The sequence below is a fragment of the Pinus tabuliformis genome, chromosome Q (assembly GCF_031772625.1).
Source record: "Pinus tabuliformis cultivar Carrire ecotype Pingquan chromosome Q, CPIR1, whole genome shotgun sequence".
In the NCBI taxonomy this organism is placed as follows: domain Eukaryota; kingdom Viridiplantae; phylum Streptophyta; class Pinopsida; order Pinales; family Pinaceae; genus Pinus; species Pinus tabuliformis.
The window spans coordinates 38,733,914-38,757,927 of record NC_142296.1 but is presented as its reverse complement, the minus strand read 5'-3'; the positions used below and the strand labels follow the sequence as shown (position 1 = coordinate 38,757,927).

The window sequence follows — 24,014 nt, the reverse complement described above, 5'->3', positions numbered from 1 at the left end:
AAGGATGAGTAAGAGACCATCAATATCCAAGTGGAAGCAAGAACTATCAGAGGGAAGACACTAATCAAATCATGAGCTAACTCATCTCCATTACAGACATCTATATATGGATCCCTCATCCCAGAGATCCAGAGGCTGGAATTTTGCATATTGTAAGGAATTGTTGTTGGTTTCTTGAGACAAACATCAGATTGTTGGGTGATCTAAGCTTTGTTTGAGGTGAAGAGGGGCTTCTTTGCTGGGAGGTTGATGCTAGGTCAGAACAACTGGTTGTAACTCCTATTGGCTCTTTCTTGTTTTATCAATAAAAGCTGTTCAAGTTTTCCTCCATGCTCTTGTGTCATTGATGCTTGTTACATTTGTATGGTCAATTTACATCTGATCCTAGATTGTTTATGATTATAGATCCATGTCTTTGTATAGTGCTATGCTTCTGTGATCTTACAGGTACTTTGTGAAGCTGGGCGTGCAAGAGAGCAGGTAGCTAAAGACTATCAAAGAAGAGGGGAATCAAATCAGGAGATTAGCGCAAGACAGAGGTTGGTCTTTCTGTTCCTCTCTATCTATAATTCATAAAGGAAAAACGAAAGTAGCTTTTCTCTGTTTGTTTCTAAGGCAGCTGTCACACCTTAGTGGGATAGAGCAATTCTATATAGACACTTTTCCCTGTAACAATGAGTGGCAAAGTCTATCCACGAGACGTTCCGCTACAAGAACTATCACTCACAATAGACCTCCTATCAGCATGACATAATCTGACACATGGTGACGATGAGTATCCCAACATCATGGCATCGAAGGGATCTCAACCAAAACACCCATGGTGACACTGAGTATCATGCCATCATGACAACAAAGGGATCTCAATCAAAACATACATAACAATCCATGATGAATACATCTCACCTGAAATAGACACAAAGATTATGCATCATACATCAAGCAGGAATCAAAACAACATAGTGCATCTCACAACAAATGATCAAAGAAGTATGTGACAACAACACTTCATATACCTCAACTCTGATGATGGTTGAAGAATATAATACTCAACTGCTGGATCTGAATGCACCATCGAAATTGTGGCATTGCATGGCATAATATCGACTGTCCACACTCTGAAATATGACACCGTCACTCCAATCTAGATAATGTTCGAAAAATAGAAGGCTCAGCTGCAAAAACTGTCTGTACCAATAAATTTGTGTCACCGAGAGATGTAAAATCGACTACCCATTTGTTGAATTCTGACACCGGCAAAATCTGGGCCTGTAGGAATTTTTTAGATTCCCCCATGATTCTCCAAAGGTTCCCTCCTCTTGGTTGACTGGAGATCTGCAACTCAAATCAAAAAACTGATCTCACCATTGACATCCTTGTGAAATTTTGAGAAGAATGAGTATAAAGTTGGCTGCATTCTGGATGTGGGAAATTTCAGCCTCCAAGGAATCTGTAAGATTCCCTCAAGATTCTCGAAGATTCTCCTTTGCTGGGAATTTTCAAATCTACTTCTCCAAAGGCAAATCCAACCACGCCATTGCTTTCCCTACAAAAATATGAGAAAAATGACTGTAAACTTGATTACATTCTGACAAAATGAATTTTACCTCCCACAGAATCTTAAAGATTCCTCACAAGTATCAAAAGATTTCTGTCTCAAAATCTGTGCCAATCATGGTTCTTCCTCTAGCTTGCAAATCATGGTTCCAGCTGGGTGTGGTTCCGCATGGGCTCGTGTTTCCACCTGCAACTTCTTTGCCCTCATTCGGCCTCACGCGCTCTCCATTCCACCATGCTCTCTCCATGCATCTGTGAAATGCGAGTTTAAGTATTGTTTAGTGGGCAGAGCCACCAAGGTCAAACCGTGTGGCTCAATGGTGACGGAGGCGTTTAGGAGGGCGGAGGTTGCAGTTTCGAATCCTCGCCTCTCCAAAAAAATGGCACGTTATAGTTTTTTTTGTAACAGTTATGGTCCACGTTTTTTAAGGGGACGGTTTGAGTGTTTTAAGTGGCACGACATGCGGTTTTGATTTAAATTTGGGTGGTGTGTTAATGTCAAAAGGCAAGTGGTTTGGTTGGGCCGCCCGTGGAGCATGCCGACCACATGGTCGGGCAGTTTTGATTCCCGCCGGCCCATAAATAACATATGTGGTGCGTGGCTCCACTAGGTGGGGTCCCTGGTCAATGAGCTTGTATTTATATACATAGGGTGTGGTGGTTCCGGGGTGGCAGGGTCATGGCTGACCACCCTTAATAATTATTGGTTGTGGCAGTTGGGGTCGGCGGGGGTCATGGCCCTTTGGCCCATTTAATTAGAAATTGTTTAAATAAATGTTATGTGAAGTTCGATAGAGGTGGCAGGGGTCATGGCCCGCCACCTATTTTAATATATTTTTCGTTTTCATATAAACCATTGGTTATTTTCAAATTTTTCGAAAATAAGGGATATTGGGAAATTTAAAGAGGCCACAATTTCGCCTGCTTTCGTGAGTTAAGTTTCATGCCAGTTGACGGTGAATTTGTAAGACACTTAAACCTCGCCCACTACCCAACTTTGACCAAAACTTTGACTGGCTCTATCTCCTCCATACGAGCTCAGATTTGAGTGTCGTTCACACCGTTGGAATTAGGGCAACGAGCACTTCGATCTGACGTTGTTTTGGGAGCAATCTTACCACTTTGAATTTTGACCATTTCTGAGCCCCCTTGGGTTTCTTCATGTGTATGGAGCCACCTGGATCACTCATGACTGTTTGACTTACATGACTCTTCAACTTTACATGTGGGTCTCTTGGACTTCCATGCTACATTACATTGATTACAATAGTATGGCTCATAGTAGTGATGTGGCTGAGATGACTCATGACATGACTCGACACAACAGTGCTAGTATGTTCGCGCTGATGGTGGTGTCCATGTCGAGTTGCAATGTTGCTGAGTGATGAATTTTCTCTTGGTGTATCACAGCTTCACCTCCGCATGGCAAGGTGTGCAGAGTCTTCGATGGTCTTGGTGTTCACTTGATGTTGAACGTGCATGTATCCCCATTTGCTGGTAGGTTGCATGCTTCATGTGTTCATCCATTTGTGAACAAGTCTCCTAGCATGCGCTCCTTGTTCATCCTGTTTGTCGTTGCACCATGTATCATCCATGTACCTATATTTTCAATCACTCATGACAAGACGACATAAAAATCTAGATATCTCCTAGTCTACCATGATGCATCATCTTTCGTTTTCAGGTGCAGGTAACTGAGAGAGAGGACAAGGCACTGAAATTGCGTAGAGTACATTTCAGGCCGGGATTCGAGCTTCGGGGCACTGTGAAGGAAAATTGCGCAGAGGTCATTGGGAGGCTGGGATGAGCAGTCCAGAATAATAGTGACATTCTGTGGGATCTGGTTTAGCTGGGAGGCATAACTGTGCAATTTTTTTCAGGGAGGTAGTGCGAGCAGCAACGAGGACACTGGCAGTAAAAATAGTGCAGATTCTCAGGGGAGGTTGGGAGCGGGTTGCGGGAGCTTGCTGGCCAAAACTGTGCAGAACCGGGGGCAGGCATGTAGGACATGTCTGCGCAGTTTCCGAGCTGAGCAGGGTATTGGGCAGCTAGAGGACAGTCCAAGAAAATTGCACAGTTTTCAGGAGGAGCAACAGGCCGATTGATAGGGGGATTAGCTGACAGAACTGCGTAATTTTTAAGGACAATGCAGTGATAGGCATCGAGTGCCTATCCCTCATGTCTTCACATTTTCTTCAGTCAGTAGAGGCAGGCATGTTGACAACTTCTGCGCAATTTTTTAGAGTGAAGCCCAAGGTCATTGCCCGGTCAAACACTCCGGTTCACCAGTGGGAGGCTTTGTTGAAAAGTGTGCAACAAGAAATGCTTGTTGAGATTGCAACAAGATGATGGAGCTTAGTGAAAAGAGTCGCCTTCACTAAGTGGGCCCGCAGGCTATTTTTGGCGCAAGTCTATTTTTAGACTATGTCTATTTTTAGACATATGGATCATGTCTATGGATGATTGATCAAGTTGGGAAAAATAGATGGACTTCTATTTTTGATGAAAGTGTGAGTGATCACAGTGTGAGTGATTACAGTGTGAGTGATCACAGTGTGAGTGATCAAAGTAAAAAATAGAAAAGTCAAATATTATTATCTCACAATAATATTTGGACTATAAACTTAATCTTATTCTCTTGGAGCACTTCAGTTTGAGCTACGGAAGTGGCACATGCAGCTGTCAGAAGGAAATACGCTTTTCTCATGAGTCAGTTGAGTTGGTGCATGCATGACTTTAGTTAGAACTCAAGTGAGTTGAGTTTAGTGGACTGGAGGTACAGTTGATGGAGTTGTGTTCAGTTTAGCTTTGTTAAACTGGTTGTATTTAGTCTAACTGATCAATAGACTAAAGATGAGTTGGGTGAATTAGTTATTAATTAATTCACAAGTTATTAACTCATAATGCAACTATAGAATACATCAGTTAACTCAGTTGCATGTCAGTGCATGTTCAGTTCAGCAGGGACAGGTGTTAGAGGATCAGATTGCTATCAGTTGTGACTATAGCTGTGCATGATGATTTGCACAATCAAAGGATTGAGTATGCCAATGAGTTTGCTCACGTATCTTCATGATATTATAGCTGTTGCTCACGTCCAACATAGTGTGAGTGACTATTTTGCAGTGTAAAATCGAGTTTGGGAAGCTAATCCTCATCAGTTCTCGAGCAGGTTTGAGCAGTGGAGGCAGGCAAGCAGCGGGAGAGATTTGGAGATCAAATCTGAGCTGTATTGTGTGTAACAGGTGGAGATACTTGTGAGAAGTATTATGCTTTGTATTGTTACATGATTCAATCAATATAATATACAGATAGTGTGGGGTTTTTAGCGAGATGCTTTCCCCGGGATACATACTGTGTTTATGAGTTTGATTGATGCTTCTATGTGTGCCTGTGGATGTTTCTGCTTCTGTAAATTGATGATCAACGTAGAGGAGATTATGTATTGTACATGTTCCGCTTATAATTGTATGATCAGGATAATCTCTGTTGAATATGTGTCATATTATTCAAAATTTCTACATGGTATCAGAGCTAGATAATTGTAGAAAAAGTTTCTACATGGTATCGGAGCTGCTTGATTTGTAGAAGAGATTTTTACAGGATATCAAGCGAGGATTGATCATCAGATCTACTATTCAGGAAGTGGTTACATTCTATTTCTTCAGGCAGAGTCTGTAATCGGGCCAGGTAGCCTCTGGAGTCATCCTTCTTTTGGAAGGTGAAATATCCGGTGAATGCCCATACAGTCGATCTCTGTACAAGAAATAATTTGTTCTCACGAATTCTAGATCGGAAGCAGTTGAGTTTTGTGCTGGTGGAATTCGAATTTAATTCCAAAGCAAGAGATAAAACTCAGAAACATTCAGTTCGAGAATGGAGATAGTATGCCCCAGTATCTCACGAGGTTCACTCAGTGTCGAGATGAGCTGGGAAGTGTGGGGGTTACTGTTGATGATGAGGATGGTGAGTCTAGGACTCCTTGACCTTCCTAAGAGTTGGCATAGCTACCAGGACTCGGTGAATGGAAGGGAGAAACTGCCAAATTGGGAACGACCATGGTCGGATTTGATGCAGGAGGAGATTAGACGGAGCACCAGAGACAGTTCTTCATCTATGCATGATGAGGAGAACTGTGCCTTAGCGAGTAAGGCGAAGAAGGGGAAGGAGAAGGTTTCTCTTTTCGAATCTTGTTCATCCATGATGGGAAGTGGTTGGTTTCTTGACAGTGGAGCTTCTTTCCACATGACCGGTGACAAAAGTTTGTTCAGTACTTTGGAGGAGAAAGATCTCCAGATACTCATAGGGATGGGTAATGATGAGAAGTATAGTGTCTCAGGTGTAGGCACGGTTATTTTTCAGAGGGAGCATGGAGCTCGCCTTACCTTGACCGATGTCAAGTATGTACCAGGACTGAAGAGAAACTTGGTGTCGATCGCGATGCTGGAAGACAGAGGCTATGATGTAGTCTTCAGTAAGGGAAAGGTTTTCCTTAGACACATCATCACCAGACAGGTGAAGAAGATTGGTTCACGGGTCAAGAACCTGTATGCTCTTGAGGTTCAAGATGCATGTAAAGCCTTGAGCAGCGAGGCAACTGATGGAGACTTGGTGGTTGAGAGGGAGCGTATATTACCTCTCAACATGCAGAGCCAGAAGAAGTCTCAGATGATTGTGGAGGAGCCACGATTGGTGCAGCAACTTCAGGAGGTTGTGGAGGAGCCACAACAGGGGAAGCTGTGTGGAGATGGAGTAGAGACATCTACTCATCCAGAGACCTCCAGTAGGGGGAAACTTCGAGCCAGGTGGGCTGAGGGATCGCATGCAGCCATACCTCCAGGTAGGAGGTGGGGTGATGTGGATTGATTGTCCCAAGGAGGAGGGGCAGGATCCTTGAGGTACCCAACCTCTTGGATGAGACCTTGCTACGGGAGCCCAGATGCGTAGTAGCAGGAACTGACTGATTGGGTAGAGACAGATGCGGATGGAGCGGCAGAGAGAGCGACAGTGCAGGGAATCCCAGGACAGCGCATAGCTAGCAGGCTGTAGCAATGCGAGAGGCACAAGTGTTTTGCACAGTGCTAGGTGGCACAGAGAGGTGTGCAATGGTGCGAGATGCATGGAGATGTTGCAGTAGCGCAGATGTCAGAGAGGGAGCACTTGTCAGCAGCAGGTAGAGCTTCAGCATCAGAGGATGTTTCTATCCCAACAGGGAGGTCAGTTGGGAGGTGCAGTGCGGATGCAATGCTGGGAGATAGAACCAGCAGCAGCACGGATGCAGTCAGAGATCAAAGTGACAGAGGCTAGAGCAGTCAGATACTGAAGAGCACAGAGATGCAGAGTTTCAGTTGACAGAGGCAATAGCAGTCAGAGACTTTGATGACAGAGTAAGTGGACCGGCCAAATGTGTTGCATGGAGAACATTCCAGAGTTACAGGATCGGGTTTGAGAGGAAGCCTTTCTTGTTGAGAGGGAGTGTTGAAAAGTGTGCAACAAGAAATGCTTGTTGAGATTGCAACAAGATGATGGAGCTTAGTGAAAAGAGTCGCCTTCACTAAGTGGGCCCGCAGGCTATTTTTGGCGCAAGTCTATTTTTAGACTATGTCTATTTTTAGACATATGGATCATGTCTATGGATGATTGATCAAGTTGGGAAAAATAGATGGATTTCTATTTTTGATGAAAGTGTGAGTGATCACAGTGTGAGTGATTACAGTGTGAGTGATCACAGTGTGAGTGATCAAAGTCAAAAATAGAAAAGTCAAATATTTTTATCTCACAATAATATTTGGACTATAAACTTAATCTTATTCTCTTGGAGCACTTCAGTTTGAGCTACGGAAGTGGCACATGCAGCTGTCAGAAGGAAATACGCTTTTCTCATGAGTCAGTTGAGTTGGTGCATGCATGACTTCAGTTAGAACTCAAGTGAGTTGAGTTTAGTGGACTGGAGGTACAGTTGATGGAGTTGTGTTCAGTTTAGCTTTGTTAAACTGGTTGTATTTAGTCTAATTGATCAATAGACTAAAGATGAGTTGGGTGAATTAGTTATTAATTAATTCACAAGTTATTAACTCATAATGCAACTATAGAATACATCAGTTAACTCAGTTGCATGTCAGTGCATGTTCAGTTCAGCAGGGACAGGTGTTAGAGGATCAGATTGCTATCAGTTGTGACTATAGCTGTGCATGATGATTTGCACAATCAAAGGATTGAGTATGCCAATGAGTTTGCTCACGTATCTTCATGATATTATAGCTGTTGCTCACGTCCAACATAGTGTGAGTGACTATTTTGCAGTGTAAAATCGAGTTTGGGAAGCTAATTCTCATCAGTTCTCGAGCAGGTTTGAGCAGTGGAGGCAGGCAAGCAGCGGGAGAGATTTGGAGATCAAATCTGAGCTGTATTGTGTGTAACAGGTGGAGATACTTGTGAGAAGTATTATGCTTTGTATTGTTACATGATTTAATCAATATAATATACAGATAGTGTGGGGTTTTTAGCGAGATGCTTTCCCCGGGATACATACTGTGTTTATGAGTTTGATTGATGCTTCTATGTGTGCCTGTGGATGTTTCTGCTTCTGTAAATTGATGATCAACGTAGAGGAGATTATGTATTGTACATGTTCCGCTTATAATTGTATGATCAGGATAATCTCTGTTGAATATGTGTCATATTATTCAAAATTTCTACAGGCTTGATAGATTAGCGTGCGGGCAACATAGATTGAGATGGCCTCTCATGCAACTTCTGTGATGTTATGGGTGACAGTGAGCGAGGTAGATGCCAGGATTGTGCAGCGCAGATTGCCTGGGAGGCAGCCTCAAGCTCTACGCAATTCTGGGCAGCAGTATTTGATCACTGAGGGTTGAGACTGCGCATTGTAGCTCAGTGGAGGTTCGACTAGTGGAGCGTGGTTTGGTTGACAGATATTCGACAGATGACTAAGTGTGTGAGCGAGTGAGCTCATGCATGCATGAATTTGCGAACACACACTCAACATGACTCGACGACAAGACACCTCGAACCAAGAAGACAACATATGTTCAATGTAAAAGACCAACGGGTGCGAGCGACAAGTGCGACACTTGAGATAAATTGTTGAACAACCGCAACGACACTTGCACGACATTGCATACAACTTCGTGTGTGAGTGCGATAGATGCTTACATAGCGAATACAACTTGTACACACGAAGACGGACCTTGAACATAGCCAAAGCATGACTGCAAGCATGACATTGTAACCAACATGCTAAAAGATGTTCGGTGAACGATTAAGTGAGGAGGGTGCAAAGACTCGACTCGAGCTCATGAGATGAGCTCGAGTGTTTGCAAGCATCGAGGAAAACCCAAGGAAGGCTTTGAAATTGGATGCAGGCCAAAATTTTGGAGGGTGTTGTAGCCGCTACAACACCTTCCAATGTGGTTGCATTTGCATTTATACCCTTTGACCATCTAAATTGTGACTACCTCGATCAAGAGATTTATTGCATTAAAATCCATTATCTAATAGGAAAATTAAAAATTATGTTTTTGAAAATTTAAAACTAAACTAGATTTGTATAGTGAAATAATGATAAGACAAAGTATTAAAAACATCTTAGGTTATATCCTTCTAAAGTGTGTTGCTAGAAGTCTAGCACCATCGATGGTAGAAAATTTTAATATTAATGTAAGTTTCTAAAAATTTATAGATTGAGTGAGCTTAATGGCTAAGAATTTGTGCATCTTTGTAAGAGGTTATAAGTTCAAATCTAGAGAGGATAGAGTATATACAGTTTACAAGATTTTAGTAATCAAATCATTGTATAAAGATGAATCTCTTATCTCAAAAACATATACCAATATGTTATATGTACACTTTACTAAAATTTAATAATCAAATCATTGTATAAAGAAAAATCCCTTATCTCATAAACATATACCAATATACTATATATATACTTTACTAATCAAATTATTGTATAAAGAAAGATCCCTTATCTCATAAAATATACCAATATGTTATCTCACAGACAAAAAAAAACTCATACCAATTTGTTATTTAACTTAAATATTACTTTAAATTAAATAAAATTTGTTATTTAACTTAATTGTTACCGTAAGAATTAAATAAATTAATAAAAAAATTCGGAAAAACATAACTATGAAATAAATAAATAAAAATAACCATAATTATTCCCAAAACTCCATCACATCCTATTATTATTTAATTGAATTAATTTATTTTCAACACTCCACTTTTCAATGGAAGTCTGGAAGTCTCTTTCAAAACTCTTTTTCCATATTATAATGGGAGTAAAAAGGTGATGGATTACATTGGCTGGATTTTTATATGGATATATGAGTTTTCCCTTACTATAATATGAGAGGAAAAATAATGAATTTCAAAGAGAATATTAGTTTGGTTAAATGGTTATATATGTATATGAATGAATCTTAAATTAAACTTGTTTGTTTTTATTTGATTTAAGCTAATTTCAACACTCCACTTTTTAATGGAAGTCTCTTTCAAAACTATTTTCGCATATTATAATGGGAGTGGAAAGTGGATAGACTCTGAAAGTGTAGCAATTCGACTAGATTGTTATATTTTATTGTATGTTGGAAGTTTGACAACGAATTATATAAATTTGGGTAAAAATGTAACTAGTTAGTTTTATACCGAAATAGCAGTTATGTAACGGAGGAGGCTTGTATAAAACTAGTGAATGCCTGAGAAATGTAATCGTGGAGAATCATTGTTGAATTAATAGAGATTCCAATCCCTTGCCCCGTGGATGTTTCCTTGACACCCTGTCAAGGTTTTACCATGTAAATCCTGTGTAGTTACTTGTGTGTGAATTCATTTTTCAAATCTGTTATATGCTTTTCTTGGTCAATGTATAACTAAATTGTTTTTCCTTCTTTACTCATTCACCTATTCGAACTACAATTGGTATCAGAGCTTTTGAGCTTTTTGAAGAGCAGGAGTCTAGAACGGGAGGCTAGTGTCCACCTGCGTAAGTAGAGCGTCCATCTACGTGCATGGAGGAGGCCCTGTGTTGTTACGTGCTGCCAGAACAGCCTACCGCAGTTGTGAAGGCTCTGCGTGTGCGTGAAGGAGAGGTTCACCTGCGTGGTGAAGCCCATTTGCCTGCGTGAAGGTAAGGAGGAGACGCTGGTGAAAGTTCACTGCCCTGTGCCGTTGCTGTGTGGAGAAGCCCATTTGCCTGCGTGAACTGGCTACGTGAAGGCAAGGAGGAGACACTGGTGAAAGTTTGAAGCAGAGGTTCACAGCCTTTCGTGTAGGCGTGAAGAGGAGGCTGCCAAAGCTCTGGTGAAGGGCTGCGTTGACTGTAGCGTGAGGACGAAGAAGAGTCTGGAATAGGGGCTACGTTGACTACAGCGTGAGGACGAAGAAGAGTCTGGAACGACGTGAAGAGGAAGCTGCCAAACCTCTGGTGAAGGGCTACTTTTACTGTAGCATCGTGAACCTGTTGCCTGCGTGGAAGAGCCATCGAACCAGGTAGAGCCTGCATGTGTGAAGGCAAGAGCTGTTGTCCAGCAAAGAGGAAGGCTTTGTCCGTGTGTGCTGCCCGCGTGGAAGAGCCAGACCTGCGTGAGAGAAGGACCGTGATCTCTGCGTGCTGAAACGCCTGAGAAAGTCTGCCGCAAACGCTGTCCCTACCGCCATTATTAACATTGGACGCTGTCATGAACCCTGGTATTTTTTGAAAGAAATTTTTCTCTGAGAATTTTTTTTTTGCCCAGAAAGTTGTGAGAATAAAGATTTGTGTAAATTGAAGAATCTCTGGAAATAAAAGGGTGGATGTGTGTAAATTGAAGAAAAGGAAAGAAGTATTTTTAAAGGGTTTTTTCTATTTAAATTGAAAAAAAACTTTCTTGGAGAAATAAGGAAAGATAAACACTAGTTGAAGGAAAAAAGACAAAGGTTGTTTTTTCTTTAATTGAACGAAAGGAAAAAAGTTTTTTTTAAAGGGTTTTTTCTATTTAAATTGAAAAGAAAATTTTTTTGGAGAAATAAGGAAAGATAAACACTAGTTGAAAGATCGAAGATTGAAACCCTAGGTAAATGGCCAAGATGTCGAATGCAAAATTCGAGGTGGAGAAATTCACCGGAAAGAGCAATTTTTCTCTTTGGAAACTGAAGGTTAGGGATATGCTTGCACAAGGCATGGGATGTGGCAACTAAGAAACCTGCAACCATGACTACTTCAGACTTGGAGGACTTGGATGCCCGAGCTCCCAGTACCATCCGGTTATGCCTGGCGGATGAATTTCTCTTCAATATTGTTGAAGAGAGTACAACTTCACGATTGTGGGAAAAACTGGAAAAACTCTATATGACAAATCATTAACCAATAGAATTTATTTGAAAAGACAGTTGTACAGTCTTTGAATGAAAGAAGTTTCAAAAGTTGCAAAACATTTGAATGCTTTTAATACACTTATATGTCAATTAACAGATATGGAAGTTAAAATTTAGGAAGAAGATAAAGCCATAACCTTGCTGTGTTCTTTGCCGGAATCATGGGATCACTTCGTAACATCAATCAACTTGAGCACTGCTGATTCTTTAAAGTTTGAATCAGTCATGGGAGCTCTCTTGTCTGAAGAAGTACGAAGGAAATCCAGTACTGAAATAGCTGCATCAGAAGCCATGGTAGCAAGAGGACGCTCAAAGGAAAGAGGAGAAAAACCAAGGGGGTCTTCGAGATCTAAATTGAATGGAAAGAAGTTTAAGGCAAAATGTTGGTACTGCAATAAAATTGGAAACTTGAAGAAAGACTGTTGGAAACGAAAAAAATCTGATAACCCGAAGAAGGAAGCGAATCAGGTCGATTCAGGTATGATAGATGAAGTTTTATCTGCTGAAGAATTATGTATGATAGATGAAACTTCACCTGAATGTAATGTCTCTCTAGGTTTAGAAAGCTGGCTGTTAGACTCTGGTGCTTCTCATCACATGTTCCCACATAGAAATTGGTTTACTTCGTATGAAAATGTAAACGGTAGTTCTGTGTTTATGGGTAATAATGTGTCATGTCAGAGTGTTGGGATGGGAAATATTAGGATTAAGATCTATGATAACACAGTTAGAACATTAACTAGTGTTATACATGTACCTGATTTGAAGAAAAATTTGATTTCTTTGGGAGTGTTGGATTCAAATGGTTATAAGTTTACAGGTCAGGATGGCGTCTTGAAAGTCTCTAAAGGAGCCCTAGTGGTTATGAAAGCAAAAAAGGTCAGAAATCTTTACAGGTTAAAAGGAAGTACTCAAGTCAGTGAAGCAGCGGTTGCGTCAGAAAAGGAAGAAGCAGGTACTCATCTATGGCATCAACGATTAGGTCATATGAGCAAGAAAGGTCTTCAGATACTGATGAAATGTAAATCTCTTCCCGATCTGAAATCCTTGAAGTTAGATTTCTGTAAACATTGTGTGTATGGAAAACAGTGTAAACAGAGATTTAAAGTTGGAAATCATAATAGTAAAGATATTTTAGACTATATTCATTCTGATCTGTGGGGACCATCCCCTGTTGTGTCATATGGAGGTGCTCTATATTTTTTAACATTTATTGATGATTTCTCCCGTAAATTTTGGGTCTTTATGCTAAAAAAGAAAGCTGATGTATTCAATGTCTTTAAACAATTTAAAGCAATGGTAGAGAAAAGAACATGCAAATCTATTAAATGTTTAAGAATTGACAATGGTGGTGAGTTCACTTCAATTGAATTTGAACAATACTGTAAGGATGAGGGAATTATTAGACACAAAACTGTTGTTTATACTCCTCAGCAAAATGGTGTTGCTGAGCATATGAATCAGACTCTTATGGAAAGAGCCAGAAGCATGATCAGCAATGCTAACTTGCAAAAAGGAGTTGTGGGCAGAAGCAGTATCTACTGCTTGTTATTTAGTTAACAGAGCACCTTCAGTAGCAATTAATTGTAAAATTCCTGAAGAATTTTGGACAGGTCAGTCTTGTGATTATTCACATTTGAGGATATTTGGCTGTGATGCTTATTCTCTTATTGCTAAAAATCAACGTTCAAAATTAAATCCAAAATCAAAGTGTTATGTCTTTGTTGGGTATGACTATGAAGTGAAAGGATACAGGTTGTGGGATCCTATATTGCGGAAGATAGTCATTAGTCGAGATGTAACATTTGATGAATCTTCTTTTTTAAAATCAAATGTTGAAAGAATTGAATAGGAACAGGTATTGCCAAATGAACGAGTTCAGTTGGAGGCTAGACCTTTCGGTGACAATCAAAAGGAAGGAGAGACTTCTGGAGAAAAAGGTGTTGAAGACACAAAGGAACTTGTTGAAGCTTCTGAACCAGTTCAGCAACTAGTCGCTCTAAGAAGGTCTACAAGGGAAAGAAAAACTCCCAAAAGGTATGAAGATTCTGCTTGATCTTTTGTTTTGATTACTAAAGATGGGGAACCTTCTTGTTATCAGGAAGCAGTAGATGATACAGATAGCGAAAAATGGAAAACGACCATGGAAGAAGAAATGGATTCCTTGGCCAAGAACAATACCTGGGATCTTGTAGAGCTTCCTGAAGGGAGAAGTGTTGTTGGATGCAAGTGGGTCTTCAAACTGAAACGAAAAGTTGATGGAAGTATCGAAAGGTATAAGGCGAGACTGGTAGCAAAAGGGTATTCTCAAGTTGAAGGTATAGACTTTCATGAGATTTTTTCTCCAGTTGTAAAACTTGTTTCTATTCGTACTGTGTTGGCACTAACTGCGTTACTTAATTTTGAGTTAGAACAGTTAGATGTTAAAACAACATTTCTACATGGTGATTTGAATGAAGAGATATATGTGGAACAACCAGAAGGTTTTGTACAAGGTCGCAACAGAGGATTAGTTTGCAAGCTCAGGAAATCATTGTATGGTCTGAGGTAGTCTCCCATACAATGGTACAAGAAGTTTGATTCCTTCATGGTGAGCCAGAACTTTATAAGAAGTGAGTATGATCATTGTGTATACTTCAAAAGTTTCAATGGCATATTCATTATCTTAGCTTTGTATGTTGACGATATGCTTATTGCAAGCAAAAGCATGGAAGAGATCAACAGGTTAAAGGCTCAGCTCTCTAGGACGTTTGATATGAAGGATCTTGGAGCAGCAAAACATATCTTGGGCATGGAGATACACAGAGACAGGAAAAATGGTAAGCTTTGGTTATCATAGCAGAAGTATGTGGAGAAAGTACTTGAAAAGTTCTCTATGAACAATGTGAAACGTGTTAATGTTCCACTAGCTTCCCATTTTAAGCTTTCTTCGGTTTTGAGTCCTAGAATTGATGAAGAAAAGCAGTATATGTCTCATTTACCATATGCAAATGCTGTAGGCAACTTAATGTATGTGATGGTATCTACAAGACCTGACATTTCACATGCAGTTGGAGTTGTCAGTAGGTTCATGGCAAATCCAGGTAAAGAACATTGGCAAGCAGTGAAATGGGTGCTTCGATATCTAAGAGGCACAAGTGACCATTGCATCGTCTTTAATGGTAATGAAGGTTCAGTCTACGGATATGTAGACGCTGACTATGCAGGTGATTTGGACAAAAGAAGATCTACTACAAGTTATGTCTTTACTCTTGCAGGTGGAGCAATTAGTTGGATGTTAAAGCTTCAAGAAACAGTTGCGTGTCCACTACCGAAGCTGAATATATCGCTGCTTCAGATGCGAGTAAAGAAGCAATCTGGTTAAAGGGTCTGCTCGAGGACATTGGAAGGACGCAGGAGAAAGTGAATGTAGTTTGTGACAGTCAAAGTGCTATTCACTTGGCTACAAATCCTGCTTATCACAGCAGAACCAAGTACATTGATGTAAGTTATCATTTTCTGAGACGTGTGATCGATGGCGGAAAAGTAGCTCTTCAAAAGGTCCATATGCAAGAGAATTGTGTAGACATATTCACAAAGCCAGTTATAGTGGAGAAGCCGCGATGGTCTTTAGCTTCTCTTGGCTTGCAGAAAAGATGATGAATGGGCATGGGCAAGGGATTAAGAAAATTGTTATCAAGGTGGAGTTTGTTGGAAGTTTGACAACGAATTATGTAAATTTGGGTAAAAATGTAACTAGTTAGTTTTATATCGAAATAGTAGTTATGTAACAAAGGAGGCTTGTATAAAACTAGTGAATGCCTGAGAAATGTAATCGTGGAGAATCATTGTTGAATTAATAGAGATTCCAATCCCTTGCCCCGTGGATGTTTCCTTGACACCCTGTCAAGGTTTTACCACATAAATCCTGTGTAGTTACTTGTGTGTGAATTCAGTTTTCAAATCTGTTATATGCTTTTCTTGGTCCATGTATAACTAAATTGTTTTTCCTTCTTTACTCATTCACCTATTCGAACTACATTGTAATGTTTGATTTGATACATAAAGCATCAACGCGACCATTATACCACAAGGTTCTTGTACAATAACTTGTTTTGGAGTTGGTTAGGTTATTTCATGAAACCAATGTTGGAAAAGAGCCTATATCCTTAACATGAAAGTGATTGAAGATACAACTTAGGCTAAGACCCTTATCATGAATAGTTTTCCCTTAACTTTAAATCTTAAGATTCTCTGCCATTAATGCCCATTCCTCTCAAGTCACTACTCAACAAAGTCATCTTGACACTTAACTATCTTGGGACAATATCATCAAATGCAATGCTAATGCTTTTTCAATGGTTGATGTGGGTAGGGACAATTAGTCCATCTTTTTCAAATTCCATTTCTTCATTTTAATCAATTACCATCTATTCAAGGTTGTATTTCTTTTGCACATTTTTCCTTTTTTTAATATAGGTTGTAAAGTTTGTATTTTTACTTGTAGAATTTTATTTGCTTAAATGCATATCTTCATTAATGGTGGAGTGAAAGCATTTATGTGCATGCTCTTATCTAACTTCCTTAAGCAAGAGGGTATATTTCATGTATAAACATATATCTTTAATTATCAAATATTTTTGACCTGAAATGTATACCTTCACCTCTAAAAAGATGGGTGGTGGATATTAAGGATGCATAATTATATATGTAAAAATACATCTTTCTACTTTTAACTTGTGCCCCACCACCCACTTTCTTGAGTGACATTAGAAATATGCATTTGATATAATTAATCTTCTGAAGTGTGTAAAAAATATGCATTTTATGTTAACAACCTTCTCATAATGGTGTTAAAGACATGCATTCCATGTTGGTGCTTGTGTCCGACCACCCACTTTCATGTACATTTACATGCACAAATCATATCTTCAATGTCACATGCCCACCCGGATAAGGGCATGCATTTCACTTCAAGAACATTGGGGATTGAAGATATATTTGATGTGAATGTGGAAGGAAAGACTCCACTACCTATCATGCAAATGCAGTTATATTTGATGTGAAAGTGGGTGCATATTTTCACTTAAAAAAAGTAAAGGACATGAAAAAAATAATTCAATTTGATGCAAGTAAAACATAGAGATGGACTTGGAGTATGCATAAAAACTACTTTTTTTTTAACCATGGTGAATTGGTAACTTTTTGGACTAATCTAGGGAGAGTCCAAGATCAACCTTCGTGGCCCCCTTATAACACCAAGTGTATATCGACAAGCTGCAAGCTAGATATACCAAATCTTATGATTTAGCAAGAGCCGAGACTCTTGGAAATAGGGAGTCTACTCCTTGAGCTGAGATCATAGCAAGCCATATACTCAATGAGATTTGAACCGTTTTCTTGGATAAGAGCTCATCTTCATCGGACCTAACACGAGGCTTCTGGGAGGAGTGAAAACCTGCCCTTAGGTAATTCCAAGTAGAATGGCTTTCCTTGAATATCAATAATAAGTCAACTTGCAATCTCTAATAACAATAGTGATAATGTCCCATCATATATAATAATTGTTTCTATTATATTAATATAAAAATAAAGATGAAAGATATTTCATTACACTCAGGGTTATCCTTTAGAAAATAAAAAACACAAAAAAAAAAAAGTCATGGTTATCCTTGAGAGAAAAAAAAATAAAATAATAAATAAATGAAAATGTACCTTTTTTTTAATATTTATCTACTCATATTTCTCCATTTAAATTTTATTTTTACCCCAAGATATTCTTTTTGAAATAAGTGCTAGAATATCGTCGACCGTTTACATCTCAGTTTCACATCCGTACTTTACATCTCAATTTGACATCTGTCCGATTAATAAATGTACTTATCATATCGGATCGAGCCCCAGAGTGGAATCCATTCGGTTGCGTTTCGTTGCGTCTTACCTTCGCAATCCGCGAAGGACTGCATCTCATGGACTGACCCCACCCTAACAAATAGGTTTTTTGGGAAGCGCTGAATTTACACAGTACCTATGCGACGCCCTCATGGCTTATTACTACAATCTGATCATTTTCAAAATAAGATTTCTCTTACTTGCCGTCGATACTCCCCAAGCTCTATGATACTTGGCTGCAACTAGCATCACATTATCTGCAATCTGAGCCTGCCCTGAAAATTGATAGCTCAGCCGTATAATCTGAGTATGGGAGTTGAAGAAGAATTGGCACTGCTCGGAGACAGTGCAGGGAGACGAGGGAGCGCGTCTGTAGCACAAACATTTGGAAATATAATAGTATCCATCGTGGGCACGGGCGTTCTTGGACTGCCCTACGCTTACAAGCTCAGCGGATGGGCACCAGCTTCAGCAGCCTTACTTCTCTCTGCCCTCTTCACATATTACTCTATGATGCTTCTGGTATGACATGACACCACACCTCTCTGTATCAATGATCTACATAAGTTTCTTGAACTGAATTTTCCTTTTTTTTTCCCTTTTTTGTTGGGTATTGGGCTGCAGATTAGCTGTAGGAAAAAGCTAGAGCAGATGGGGCATTTTGATGTTTCCAGTTATGGCGATATTGGAGACAAGGCCTATGGAAAAGTGGGTCGATATGTTGCAGAGACAATGGTAGTCATATGTCAGTGCGGAGGGTGTGTGGCATACATGGTCTTCATAGCTCAAAACTTATCTTCCATCTTCACAGGATCAATTGACAAATACCCATTAATTATATGTCTTCTGATTCCCATAGAAATTGTATTGTCATGGATCCGTTCCTTGTCATCACTTGCCCCTGTCAGCCTTTTGGCCGATGCCTGCAATGTTTTGGCCATGGCCATGGTAATCAAGGCTGATTTTCAGAGCCTTAGAGGATGGAATGAAGTCTCCGCCTTCACTGATTGGGGAGGTTTTCTCTTTGCTGCGGGAGTTGCAGTGTTTTCGTATGAGGGATTCAGCATGACACTTCCTTTGGAATCCTCAATGAGGAAGCCTGAGGAGTTTGGAAGGGTGCTGGGTCTGTCGTTTCTGGTCCTCGTTGCCGTCTACATAGGCTTTGGTTTCAGTGGATATGTTGCCTATGGCAGCCACACCTTAGAGATAATAACGTTGAATCTGCCAAATGACTGGTGTACAGTTGGTGTGAAGGTAGGGTTGTGCATTGCCCTTACCTTGACCTATCCTGTGATGATGCACCCTGTACATGAAATTGTTAATGACAAGCTCATGACCACAAGCTGGTTTCAGAAGGTCTGCTTATCGTCTCAGCTAATGGAAAAACTAGTAGTTTATTCTCTTCGTGGGAGCAGTGTTGTTTTGCTTGCTATTGTGGCTTCCGCTGTACCAGGTTTTGCTGTTTTTATTTCCTTGGTGGGAAGTACAGTTAGTGCAACGCTTGCATTTGTTTTGCCCACGTTATTTCACATGAAAATTCTGAGTGGGTGTTTAAGTTTCCCTGCCAGAGCTGTGGACATCCTTATTCTTTTCTCTGCAGTAGCCTTTGCTCTTTATGGAACCTTCACAGCAATCAATAATGTTTTTGGACAGTCATCCCAGACACTTAACAATTTGTAATTATGTGACAAGGTGGGTTACACTCACAGAGCTGCTGATTATTATGTTTCAGTTGTAGAAAATATTCAGAGTTTCCCTATCACGGGTTATCTAATCTCTCTTTGCCAATGGGAAAACTAATGGCCAAGATTACAGTGGGATGGAAAACCCAGGTTGATCTGATAGTAACCTCCACTCCAGTAATAGCATCTTCTCGCAGTTTTAGTGTGATGACTTGTGGGCCATCTTTGGCTTGCTGTTGTAATTCATGTGATGCATGCAATATTATCTTACTGTGGTATTAGTGCCTTTTGGGGTTGTTTTAGTGTCATGACTTGTGGCCATCTTTGGTTTGCTGTTGTAATCCATGTGATGTGGATGATATTATCTTTACTGCATGGCATATTCCTAAAATGATATTGTATTCTCCATTAATATTCTCTTTCCCTTTCCCTGTGGCAGACACATTATATACCACATTATATACCACATTATATACCAGTGGTTTTCTGACTTGTGAGCCATTTTTGACTTCTTGTTCTATGTGATGTGTCTGATATTATTATCTCACTGTACTGTAATGGCATATTCCTACATTCCTACAATGTGATTTAATTTCATATTAATATTGTTGGTCTTTCTTGCAAACGTGTTATATACCAGTAGTCTCGTGACTTGTGGCTGCTTTATATGATGAGATATTATTTTATATTAATTTTTTTTTCCGTATGTATATTTTATGAGAAATATTTTTATATTTTATATAAAAAATATATATGTTTTGGTTTTTGCAGGTCTGTTCAGACAAATTTCAAGGTATTACAAGAAATACTCATTATAAATTTATCATATCACATATAAAAACTACGAGAACTGAATCCTAATAGAAAAGATAACAAGATTTTTCCTGGCACCAAAACTAAGTCCAATTGACTTCTTTTTTCCCAGCACCTAACCTAAGCCCAATTGACTTCTTGCAAACACATTATATACAAGTAATTGTATTAAAGTGCAGTGAGAAATACAGGATAGGTATTCTTTCTTGCATAAGTACTCTATATAGAAGTAATCATATTAATGTGCGGTGAGAAATATAGCATAGGTAATCTCTCTGTTACAAGGCAACTGGTTTTGCAATTGTGCACAATTTCATCCGATCACTTTCTGTGAAGCTGGGTATACAATTCCACATTTGTTTGCATACAACTCATTCATATACATATATATTACATGTTTATTAAATTCTCTATAGTTGTATGACCACCATACATATAAAATATTAAAATCTATGAGTTATAGATCATTCTTTGTTCCTTATAATTAGTTATCAATATTGCAGATATGATAGTACCTCTCCCCTCTACAGGCTAGGATGTCACTTTAAATTGAGCATTTAGTGTTTATCTTGAATTTAGTATATGTAATTTAACCTAATCAAATTATGGTAGATCTATTGTATTATCACAGTGCAAATTCACACGTATATCATGCAGAGCAGAGCGGGGAAGAATGGAGCAGATAGAAGTTTGAACAAAGGGCTTTGAAATAGCTGGAGAATCTCGTAAGCTGTTTGGATCGCCACATCAGTAGAAATGATGGAGGGAATCTCCCATACCCAACGAATTTGCCTTTCTTTTAATATGAAAGCAGAAATTTAAGTTGCACTTGTCAGGGCCAGAAACTGAATTAGTTTTTGGAGTGTGCAGTGTTAGTTGAGAGTTTCTTGCGACAGATCTACTGCCCCATGCTCCATTATACCAGTAAAATTAGGATCAGTTTTTTTGGTTCTGTTTTATGGGAAAACCTGATAGGTTTTGGTGGGAAAATAGAAGTACGAACATGTGAATGATACTCTTTTTTTGATGTGCATGTAATTAATTCTCTTGAAGAGAATTAATGAATTTATGCTATTTTTCAATTTTTGTCAATATGTGTCTGTCTTGTTTTCTCGTTAAAAGCTCTTCTCGTTAAAAGCTTCAAGTGTTCTATCTGTGTTTTTCGGTGTGGCATGTGAATCTGTTGACAGGTATTACCATATTGCAACATATTTTAATGGGTTAGATTTTCAACTCCAAGTTGATTTGGCCTCTGCTCAATTTACATTCCCTTGATGCAGCCTATCAATTAGCTTGAAAGAGGGAAAATATAACGGGTCCAAGGTCAAATTGGTAAATAAAAGGGTTACTGGTAGTGTCTAGAAGAAAAAGAAGTCATTGAAAATCTACCTAACACTGTAGAGTGTGAAGGCGGCAAAGGAGTTGAAATCAGCCTCCATATGAAGGGGTGGTTTTAGAGGTGGAGGAAGAGGATAAGGATGAAGACAATCAAGCTACTGGCTTTGGAGAGTCATTCAAATGTTTTCTTTGTAATAAAGACCTAAGCCCAAGATTGCTTTTAAACTCTGGAGCTGTTAAATAGAGTATCGGTGACTCAAGAAGAACCTTAAACTACTGTGGTCGAAGTTGAAAGTGGAGAAAATTTGATGTTACAAGAGACATTAATAATGGACATCGAGGAAACTGGGAGCTGATTGGAGGAGAGTGTTCTCAAAAATAAATGTAGGTGTCAAGGCTAGGTTGCAACGTAATTATTAGTCGTGTTTCTACAGGTGTTCTGTAAGTACATAAACAATAATAAGCTACATCTTACATTTATTCCAAACCAAAACTTTATGAGATTTCTTCGTTAAAAAACCCTCAGATCTTACTTGTAGATCAATGTTGTTTTGTTACTTTTGACATAGGCGTAGGAGGACAAGATATTGTGTGATGTTGATCTATAAAATGTTAAGTCTATGCTTCTAGACAGTCCATCAAAACAGAACATATTGGAAAGATGATTATGCTACTGTCATTTCTAGTGTTAGTGTCTGAGCTAACACTCAATCACTCTACTGTTGTTTGAGTATTAGGTGCAGAAATAAAAGGAACATACATGGAAGATTATTTAACAAAGCAACAAACAAATAACACCTGATTTACTGTGCAACAAACAAATAACACCTCTGATTTACCATGGAGAAACCTCGGGAGGTGAAAGGCTCAAGCAAAAAATATCTTTTTTATTACTCACATAAGGAGATTACAAAATCCTTGATCTCATGAGCCACACTTACATTGTAAAGGTTTCCTCAGTACATTTTTGTTTGCTCTTGTGTGGTGTGTGAATATCCTAGCAGGTACTACCATATTGCAGGTTTTTCGGGGGAGTCTCCAGATGAAGAACATAATTGTTTAGAGTTGAAAAACAGTTTTGGTGCGCTGATGTTAAATTTGCATCAGTTTGGTATCAAAGCCATAAAGGTTGGCTAAGAGGGATTCCGAAAGAAGCAGAAGAAATGCAAGTCAGAGGAGTATTGGAGAAGAACTACTTGGAAGGTTAAGGCTTTAGAAACAAGGTTAATACAGGATGAGTCAAAGGATGAACAATAAAACCTTGGAGTTCAGTGGTTACATTAATTGAAATTGTATCCAAAGAAGCTTGAAGTTAATAGAGATTTAAATAATTTTTTGTTTATAGTCTGGGTTCAAGGATTGGAGAAATATTTTGAAATGTATAGCGTGGAGGAAGATGATCCTAGGAGGGTAAAATTTGTTGTAACACAAATTCGGAAATTCCATGTTGCTCTCTGATGGAATGGTTTATAGAAGGCTACGAGAAGAGAAGGCGACGAGAAGGTAAGATTGTTGCACAAAATGCCAAAACATATGAAAAAAATTGTATCCTTTGTTTCAAACAAAAAGTATATAGACAAATTCAAAATTTGAGACAAGGAGATATGTATGTAAAAGGGCATACTGAGCAATTGTTGAGACTGCAAATACAAATAGATACCCAAGAGACTGAATTGAGCTCAGTAGCAAGATGTTTTAATGGGCTAGATTTTCAACCAGCTTTTTACTCAATTCCCATTGCCTTGATGAAGCTTATCAATTTGCATTGGGAGCTGAGGGAAAAGGTAACATAGGCAAAGGGAAGAATAGTAAATAAAAGGGGTGGCAGCATTGTGTTTAGAGGAAGAGGAAGCTCTTCAAAATCTACCTAACACTGAAGACTCCGATGTAGGCAAAGAATTGAAATTAGACTTCATAAGAAGAGGTGGTTTTAGAGGTTGAAGAAGAGCAAAAGGACAAGCAATAACAGGCTTCATAAAATCCTTGGGATGTTTTATTTGTAATGAATACTACAAAGCCTAAGAGTGCTTGCTAAACCACGTAGTTGCTAATACAACAATGTTGTCTCAAGTATAACCTGAAACCATTGTGGTTAAAGTTCAAACTAGAGAAAATTTGATGTTGTAACAAACATCAGTTATAAGCAACAAGGGTCTATGTTCTGAGTTTCCAATATGCGAGCGTACAATGTTATGGGGGAAGCCGTGCATCTAGACACACCTATCCAAAATTTGGAGATGACCAAGTGCGTTGGGGGCTAGGACATATGGTACATTGCACCAAATAATTAATGAAATTATTGAAGATATATTAATGCTTAAAATTCTAAACTTACATCCTTGATCCATGAACGATGATCCATGCCAATCATTG

The 24,014-nt window shown here is 39.1% G+C and overlaps 1 protein-coding gene across 1 annotated transcript; it reads left to right on the top strand.

Moving 5' to 3' along the window:
- The first annotated feature begins 17,837 nt into the window (after nucleotides 1–17,837).
- LOC149218173 (amino acid transporter ANT1-like) lies at nucleotides 17,838–19,786 on the top strand. Its single transcript, XM_089383832.1, has 2 exons — nucleotides 17,838–18,330; nucleotides 18,433–19,786. The coding sequence occupies exons 1-2, from the start codon at nucleotides 18,118–18,120 to the stop codon at nucleotides 19,486–19,488; spliced, it is 1,269 nt and encodes a 422-aa protein (XP_089239958.1). The 5' UTR covers nucleotides 17,838–18,117; the 3' UTR covers nucleotides 19,489–19,786.
- The last annotated feature ends 4,228 nt before the right edge of the window (nucleotides 19,787–24,014 follow it).

Bases quoted from the DNA above. Each gene is read 5' to 3' on its own strand.
- LOC149218173 (XM_089383832.1), top strand. From the start codon at position 18,118: ATGGGAGTTGAAGAAGAATTGGCACTGCTCGGAGACAGTGCAGGGAGA. The intron at 18,331-18,432 runs GTATGACATGAC...ATTGGGCTGCAG, and splicing joins ATTACTCTATGATGCTTCTG to ATTAGCTGTAGGAAAAAGCT.